The 9,435-nt window shown below is 34.9% G+C and overlaps 1 protein-coding gene across 2 annotated transcripts in view; it reads right to left on the minus strand.

The window, feature by feature from the left end:
* The window catches only part of mTor (serine/threonine-protein kinase Tor), a 144,408-nt gene that overhangs the window by 58,140 nt on the left and 76,833 nt on the right, over window positions 1-9,435 (minus strand). For both annotated transcript variants that reach the window (XM_081736855.1, XM_081736854.1), the window contains exons 28-30: window positions 7,927-8,031; window positions 3,767-3,995; window positions 1,295-1,489 (exon numbers count right to left, since the gene is read on the minus strand). In XM_081736855.1, the coding sequence (XP_081592981.1) occupies window positions 1,295-1,489; window positions 3,767-3,995; window positions 7,927-8,031 (529 nt within the window). The remainder of the gene's footprint in view (window positions 1-1,294; window positions 1,490-3,766; window positions 3,996-7,926; window positions 8,032-9,435) is intronic.

Raw genomic sequence — 9,435 nt, forward strand, 5'->3', positions numbered from 1 at the left:
GTAGTAGTAAAAATATAAAAAAAAAAATAAAATCAGAAGGTTTACAGAATTAGGAATAACGAGATGCGCAAGATATACGTAAACAACTTAAAGATGAGGATGCTTATATGTGCTAGGTGAGTTAAGTAGACTGTAACTATAACTGTATAATTAAGAGATAGGATTTCACGAATTTAAAAGGCCTATCTTTCTTTCAGGAGAACAATGTCACTGAAATTCCTAGCTGTAAATGCTGCGAACATTTCCACTTCCAGAATTAAATAGATTAGACATACATAATACTATTTACTTTCAACAAAACGGAAGCATTTACCCCTTCTCTCGCTTCTCCTTAAAGTAAGATATTTAGGCGAACAATTTGGTGACATACAATTCTTAGCCCCAAGATATTATATTTGATGTTCATTGATTTTTTTTGAGGGGGAGGAGGAGAAGGAGATATTAAACTGTATATTGGAAATCGTTTAAATTTACACGACTTAAAATTTGTATGGTCTTCTTCGCTGGTTTATGGAGGTCTACGGAGCGCGCGCCTTTGGTGTACGGGCTACCGAGGTAGATTCCCGGTGGGAGTGCCTTGAAACTTGAACGCATTACAGTGGTTCGGATTCCAACTTAAATTGTAGCTCGTCTCATTAGTTTTGGCATTGGAAAGGGACGCCCAACTTAAACAAACGAAAATATTAATTTTAAAAAATGGATCATTCAGGACATTGCAAAAGACCATCAATAAGCAACCTTGAAATTCTGGAACAGGATAACAATTTTTGGGCACCAATAGGCTTGTTGAAAGTCTGGTGTTGTACAATTCTATGTTGTGACCACACTTTGAAGCTTAAGGTGCGCTTTACAAACTATTTCATATACACTCATGTCCAAAATGATTGTCGCAGGGCACTTTTAATACTGATACTATGTGTACAATCGGGTATATTTGTGGTAAATTGCATAGGGAAAGAATTATAAATACGAAAATTAGAGTTAGTACAACAAAATCTTGCTAAATGGAGAAGAAAGTATTTTAGTTTTATTGTTCTTATTTACTCCTCTTTTGACATGAATTGCCACATACATCTCTTTGTCGATTATACACATACTAACATAAGAAATACCGAGCGAATTCGTTATCAAATTATATTCGTAAAACAACATATTTATAGACAATAATTTTGGACATGAGTGTACATGCGACTCTCTGTTTGGAACCCAGAATACTTTCAAATCCGATAGGATTCAAAATACCATTATACTGTGAGATGAAGCAAAATTTTCTCTTATTAATGAAGTAACATACGTGAAGCCATGTATCAATTTCTATTGTTCGAATGCCTTCCACGATCGCATCGTATACTTCTGGGCACTGTCCATAATCAAACCATAACGTAAGAAGTCGAAGAGTATCTTGCAGAGAACTGCCATGAGATAGGGCAATTGATCGAAAAAATCCCTCAACAGCGGGAACAGTAAACTGAGAAATATGCTGAGAACTCTGTTAAAAATAAAGAAAATATTGGTCTCATTAATGTTTATATATATATATATATAGGAAATTTATATAATGTTTATATACAGGAAATTTATAGGAACCTCTGGAAGAAAAAGAGACATTTTGATAATCTACAATAATAATAATGTTCTCTAATAATGTCCTCCTCCCAGAGGTTCCTATAATTTCTTTTTAATACATAGAATTATTCAATTTTATTACATTATTTGGTATATATATAAAACTATCATATCACAAAACAATATGGTGTTAAATTAACAATGCTTGTATCATTGAGTATTATTTGAATTTTATTTTCTGTAGAAACCATTACAGCTTCGCACATACAATTCTTGTTTTCCACATTAATTACATATGCATGTACATTAATATCAGGACTCCTTCCGAGAATCGAATCATAGGCGCAATCTCTTTTACACCATGGGCGAAGAATCGGAAATGTACGAATGTTCGGCAATTATGAAGGAAATTTCAGAATTATGTATTCTGTTTAACTCGTAGAACAATAACTAGCCCTTTCGGCATCCGATGGTACAATTTGTACCATACGGGTGTTTCATGGTACATTGCGTTATAACTCTCCTATTTGAGCTTTTTCGTCCGTTTTTTTTTTTCTTCTTCTTTCTTACGTATGGTTTCACACCTTCCTGCGTCGAGACATAGGAGGTGATGACGTCATAATTCTCAAATATATATTTTCTTTTATTAAGCCTATGTTCATTATTTTTTGGCGGGCTTATTTTTACACGTAGAAGATTGAAATTTTGCACAAACATTCAGTCCACCGAGTAGTATTTACCAGATTTTTTTCAGATTTCTGCGTTAAAACAGGGGGGATCCACAGGTGCAAAAAGTTGAAAAAAGGGATATTTTTATCAAAAATCCCTTTCTTCGGGATTTTCCCGCCTTAGATACCTGATGGAGACATGTGAATAGCACCGCCTGAAAGGCAGTTCTATTCTGAAGAGAATGATGTGCAAACCATGATCCTAGGGTAATTAGGGATGTCTCAGGGAATTTTTACAAAATATCCTTCTGTATACGGGAATATGGGACATTGTCGGTATATATATTTTTGGCGGGCTTACTTTTGCACCTGGAAGATTGAAATTGTGCATAAACATTCAGCCCACCTAGTAGTATTTATCAGATTTTTTCAGATCTCTGCGTTAAAACAGGGGTGTCCAGAGGGGCTAAAAGTTGAAAAAAGGGATATTTAGACCAAAAAATCCCTTATTTCGGGATTTTCCCGCCTTAGATACATGATGGAGAAATGTGAATGGAACCGCCTGAAAAGCAGTTCTATTCTAAAGAGAATGATTGGCGTATTATCGTCCTAGGGTAAATACAGATGTCTCAGGAAATTTTTTACCTGAGATCATGGTGTTTTGCGGTAATTTGGGGCATTGTGGGGATTCTTGATAAAATTTCTCCCGCCCTTAGTATTCAAGATAGAAACTTGAAATTTGACACACATTCAGTATACCAAGTACTATTTATCAGGTTTTTTGAGATCTCTACGTTCCCACAGGGCCGTTCCAGAGGGGCCCAAAGTGTGAAAAAAATTCCCCCCCAAATTTCCCCTTTGACATCACTTTTCCCTCTCCTGGTATATGGTATGAGCATGCAAGTGGTACCATTTGAAAGCCAGCTCCATTCTGAAGAGAATGAGGTATGAACCATGATCCTAGGATAAATAGTGACGATGCAGCAGCTGCTTGACTGAAAGTCTAAAAAATACCCCAAAATCCCCGGAACACCTTGGGCTAGAGAACACCTTTTTCGTTTTTATATAAAATACGAAATTTCAAGTTAAGATTTTACAAAAACAAGGAAAGAGACTGAACCTCCAGAATCACTTACAGTCAACTATCAAAATTAAGTAATTGCGGGTTAGATATACTGAGAAGCAAGTGAGTGCTCCTACTCACTATGCTTCTCATCTGAACTCTTCGTTTTAACACAGTAGCTGCCTGTTTTAGCACCGACTATGACTTTAAATCCTCTCCTCCATACGCACAAATGCTCGACTTTCCTTCTAATATATTTTAAATCGTCCTCTGAATATATCTTCTCAAACAGTGCCCTAACAATTATAAACTGTTTGAAGAGTTGTATTATAAATAAACGAAAAAGAGAAACCTGCACTCCTATCCTCAGTACTGAGATAGATTGTAATATATAATTATAAATTGCCGTCATCAGAAACGACATATTTAAAAATAAAACTATTTCTATAACTGTACAACTTATACTTACAAGTCTTAAAGTATTGTCTGTTCGCGATGGATTAGTGTTCTCCCCTTGTTGCTGTTGATGTTTGTAGAAAAGAACAGTTTCAAAATTCATGTACGCCCACGCATGCCATGCTTTGTACCAACCAGGATCATGATCTGTTGCTGCAGCATAATACTGAAGTACAGCTGGTATAGAATGTTCATTGATTCCTTGTAGACTTTCTTGCCATTCTCCAAGCCGCAGATAGCATCTAAAATAAAACACAAGAACAGATAACAATCTAAAAAATATCAAGTTCGAAGGATATAAACTGATTCTATATAAATAACATTCACCTGTAACAATTCTCTATTATGAAGGCACCGTGAGTCAGTGGTAAAGTGCTCAACTCTGGTGAGAGAGGCTTCTGGTTCGATCTCTGCACATGTTACTTTGTGGTGGACAACATTATGTCCATGAATTTTGTCACTAGTATCCTTCCATATGCTCATTCCACCAATTATTTCATAAACTTCACCTCCATTAATCATTCGTTTCCTTTAGCCTAAAGGCATAAACGTAGTACGTAAAACTATTTTAGATTCCCTAATGTTCATCGAATCACCTCTATTTAAAAATATTTTAAAGAAAACAAATTTTGTAATCTTAAAATGAAACGAAATTATGTTTTATGTCCTGTAGACTAAAGGAGATGAATGAGTAATTAGAGCAAATGATTTTGAAATAATTAGTGGAATAAAAACGTGGGACTCTACCCCTAAGCCACAGTACCTCTTATTTGTCCTCTTGCACTACTTAAGCGTGATTTTAATAAAATTTTGTAGATCTAATATAACTGTAATTAAGCTCTCGTTTTAAACTCCTCCAATAAATATATCTTAAATCTATTACTATTTATTGGGGCCAAGAAAGGAGAGACCACTTACTCATGATACTTATAAACAACGAATCAGATGCCGTCCCAGAATCGAATTTCCAGCGAAGACATATACCATTCAAAACTGACGTTAAACTACAAACATACAAGCAAAACAATGTATTGGGAGAAATGTACCTTCACTGCTCTACTAGTCAGTAAATAAGATTCGTAGGCGGTTTTCTATAATGTCCAAACATGTACACGAATAATTCTGTGAAGCAGAGTGTAAATTATGATATCGCTCCGCAGGCTTCTCAGTTTGCTGATTTTTGCACATTTATTTTATACCTATTTCTCCTTCCTGTTCGATGAAAAGTCTTACGAAATTTCTAAATTTCTCAGTTTTTCTGGTATGTGTGTGTATATGTGACAATGTTTTATCTTATTACTATTGTCTGTTCCATCTTCTAAACAAACAAACAAACAAACAAACAAACAAAAAAATGCGTAACTAAAGTACGTTAAAAAAAGAAAGAAAGGAAATCACTGGTTTACAAAACACTGACAATTTTCTGCTGCATGCTCTCTACACGATATAGACACGCAGAAGAGCAAATGTAGAATTCTCTCCTTCCGCTCTCTGTAACCATGGTTATGAAACATCACTAACCAATTACGCTTTTGAATAGTGGAAGGATACACACAGTTTATTTTATTACCGCTTAGAAACAAAAGCGAACAGAGACTAGATATCTTTTGAACAGCAGAAGGATTCAAATAGTTTAATGCCATGTAGAAGTGAGAGGGGACAGAAAGTAGTAATAATTATTTCCACGTCTGCTTCGTGATCACTTTGTTTCACCCCTCTGCACCTAAATTGAGAAACATAAAAATAGTGAGTGATCAGTGGCAGTTTGCTGCAGCATTTAATATGTATAGATTTCCACAGAAATATGCTGCGATGGGATGTTCTTAAAGTTTTTCTACTAATGCTTACTCATAATGATTCTACTAAAGTTACCTTCCTTGGCCTCAAAGTTTATCTGTAATATGTTTCTGAAGAACAGTTCATGTTTCACTGTTAGCACTATTACATAGTACATTCTATAAGCAATTACTACTAGTTCTGTTCTTTCTATGACTTTACACATTGATGCTACATGACCACTTCTGCGAATCACATGAATTAACAGTGTGTTTCATTTTATATTGTAAAACGAATTCCGAAACCGGAAGATCTCTAACTTCCAGTTGTAACAGAGAGATAAGGTGAGAGGTGGAACCTGCTCTTCGGACACTAAATTAACATTAAAATACTGCTTCTCGCTATCTATTACCGTTTTTTCACTACGGCGATCAGAGTTAAAACCGCAAATCGTGCGAGTTCCACTACTACTTGAATAGAAAGATAAAAATGTCGAGATAAAACTTAATTTCTGGGATGGTGACGCAATATCAAAAAACATTTCTTGTAATATCTTACCGCTTTTTACTCTGTGTAAGTCAATACTAAACTAGAAATGTAGTAAATTTCCGGTATGAAATAAAATATACAGGGTGTCCCAATTGAATCGCCCTATTTTCATTTCGTGGTGGTAAATTAATGTATGGGTATTTCTTTCTTTTCCAGATGTAATACAGTAGAAGAAACACCAGAGTTTTGTTAGAAATTTGTCGATCCCAAAAATCTCGCCAGGTGTGGTGGTGGCAGCAGGAACAGTGAAATGACGACCAATGCAGAAAAAGCGCAGGTAGTGTGGTGGTATACAGAACTTGGTTCCATTGTCGCAGTGCAACGACGATTCCGGTAGGGATACTAGAGAGAAGCCCCTAATGCGAAAACAATTCGAGTATGGAAACAGAATTTCCTGGCGACTGGTTCAGTGGCTAAAAAGCATGGTGGTGGTCGCGAAAGTGTATCAGAAGACAATGTGCACTTGGATTGGTGGGACACATGTTGAAGTGTTCTGACTTTCTTGATATTTGTATACAAACTTAATGAGTGTACCTTCTTAGTGCATTTTAGTTCATTTGGATATCTCAAATAGTGTGGGAGAAATACAGAAATGAAAATAGGATTTAATTGGGACACCCTGTATTTTAGGAACTCTGAATCGAAGTTAGTAAATAGTTTCTAGCGATTTATTACGGTTTTTATTCTATAGCGATAAGTATTGAAACTGGAAGTGACTGTTTTCTATAACTTCCGTTTGAATAAAGGGTTAACGGAGGAAATGGAAACTATTCTTTTGATGCTGATTCAATTACAAAAGTATATAAATAAATAAACTGCTTCTCGCTGTTTCTTATCATTTTTTGTACTGATACATGTCGACAGACGGACGGAGAGACATAGACTTTCTATAGAACTCCCATCCTTATGCACAGCATAGTTCTAAAATCTAACAGTGCATGTCTAACGAAGAACGAAAAATTGCTGAAAATTCATATGATAAAATTATTACATTCGATGTTACTCTGCATTTCAACATGGTACCCACTTGGAGGCTTCATAGCTACTTCTCTTTCTTTAATTTTTCTTCTCCTTTTCCTGTTTCTTCCCCTCCCTATCTGATCAAAAGTTTAGTGAAAGTGCATACAGACTACGTCCTTTAGTGTGTAATTATGTTTTCCTTCTCCATGTATATATACTGAATAACATTACATTCAAAACTAAAATCAAATAAATAAATACATAAAAGCAATGGTTCTTAACAGTACTCACTAAATTATATACTTCACACCAAGCACCATGCATTTTTTGTCACCTATTATGGATGCAAATTAAAAAAAATAGTATTAACAGGATATAAAAGAGCGTTTTGCTATCTGTGTGGTGCGTCAAGGGTTATTTTCCTACCATATATTTCGCAAACCCACTACTTGTTTAATCATGTAGTCCTCTGGATTACTTCTTGGACTACTTCTTAATACTCTTTTTTATCTTCTTTCTTCTTCTTGTGCAAACAGTGGGATTTGCGAAATATACAGTAAGAAAATAATAATCCTTGATGGTCCTTTATACACATAGATAAATTAGTGCATTAATATGCATAACATTGGTGTATTACAGTCCACACTCCAACTAAATAATCGAATTCACGAATTTTTCATGGTCTAAAATTTTACACTTTCATAATTGGAAAGTATATAAAAATAATCTTTACTGACAGCACAAAAACAATAAAAACCATTCGGTGTGGCTTCTGATAAGCTTTTTCGCTGTTAATTAGAAAATTTTCTACATTTTTGACGATTTGATAGCGAAATTCACGGTTTCATGGTCGGGTGAACATCCTGTATTAGTCTTAAAATGACATACCTTGCCAGTAATCTCCTTCTTGCAACCTGCTGTTTATCATCATCTTGTCCAACGAACTGAAGAGTCTGTGGGTGGAGTGAATTCTGCACAAAGCGATGGAGCTCCCTAAACAAAAGGAAGAAAAAGAATTTACTCAATGTATTCTTACATATACTTTCAATTGTTTACTTTAAACGTATGTTAACAAGTAAGTAACTAATCGTTAAATGATTACCACTCTCTCTTCCACTGACAGATAAACCTAAATGTCATACAAATAATGATTTATTTATTTACTTCTCGGAACAGATTTCTTCGGAGAATAAGGATGATTTTTTAAAATTAAAATAAATAAATTCTATAATATTATTAGTGTTTAACGGAAAAAAGATGTTTAAAGATGACACCTATACCTCTTGATAGACATATATGGGTGGCTTAAAAGATCATGTGTAGTTTTTGTTAAAAACGAATTTGTAAACCTAAAACTTCATGCTGTACTGAACACGCAACCTATTGAAGTAAAACCGATATAGCAGTATCTATATATTAAAATGATAGATTTATATGTTTGTGGCCAATAAAAGTTTACATATTTGCGGTCAATTCCGTTTATACTATATGTTTGTGGCCAATTCTTTTCGACAATACGATCTCGAAAACCACATGTGTCAGAAATGTTTTCGCTGGTCGATTCCAAATTTTGTGTAGATTTCCCAGTTCTCATTCATTTTTTTTTTTTTTAAAGAAAAATACTATTTTTCTATTCCACATTTTAGGTGTCGTTTTCACGTATTATTAGTTTAATATTGACACTAGGACGTTAAGGTTGATACCCTTGTGAAAGGCAAATGTAGAGGAGCTACGTATAGCGGGTTGATGGACATTTCAGGAGCTTTGCTTTAATCTGAATAACAAAACCTATTGCAAGCTGGCAATTTCAAAGGCTTGTGGACCCACAATGAAGCGTACTCGGATATGGAATAATAAGAAAAAAACATTTGCATTTGGTATCATCTATTACTTATCTAAGTTTGCCACTAACTCCTCCCAACATTCTACATATTAAAATACTACATTTATATGTTTGTCCATAGCAATTCACTCCCTTGGAGAGTCTTCCTGTTCTTTACTTGTGTTCGTAAACGAACTTGCACATGATATAGTGAGAAGTGCGAAGGAGATCCACGCTCATATTAGAACTGTGCGTTGTGTAAATAGAGCAGGCTCAGCTAGTATACTTATTTAGTAAAATAAAAATAAGTCGTAACTAACGTTAACTAGCAGAAATATTTCTGGACGTAAAATATTTCTGAAGGTTGTCTGATCACTAGTTCCAATTTTGTAGCGTCTCAAAATGTGTGCTGCAATAGAAAACTCCGCCAAGTGCGAGGTGCGAACTGTTATAGTTTTCTTACAACAACAACAACAACAACAACAACAAAGCAGCAGCTATTCATTGAAAACTTTATGCCGTGTATGAACCAAGTGTGATGAGTGAAGGAGTTGTTCGTGAATGGGTTCGGTCTT

This window comes from Thermobia domestica, chromosome 13, assembly GCF_964235325.1.
Source record: "Thermobia domestica chromosome 13, izTheDome1.hap1.1, whole genome shotgun sequence".
Taxonomy (NCBI): domain Eukaryota; kingdom Metazoa; phylum Arthropoda; class Insecta; order Zygentoma; family Lepismatidae; genus Thermobia; species Thermobia domestica.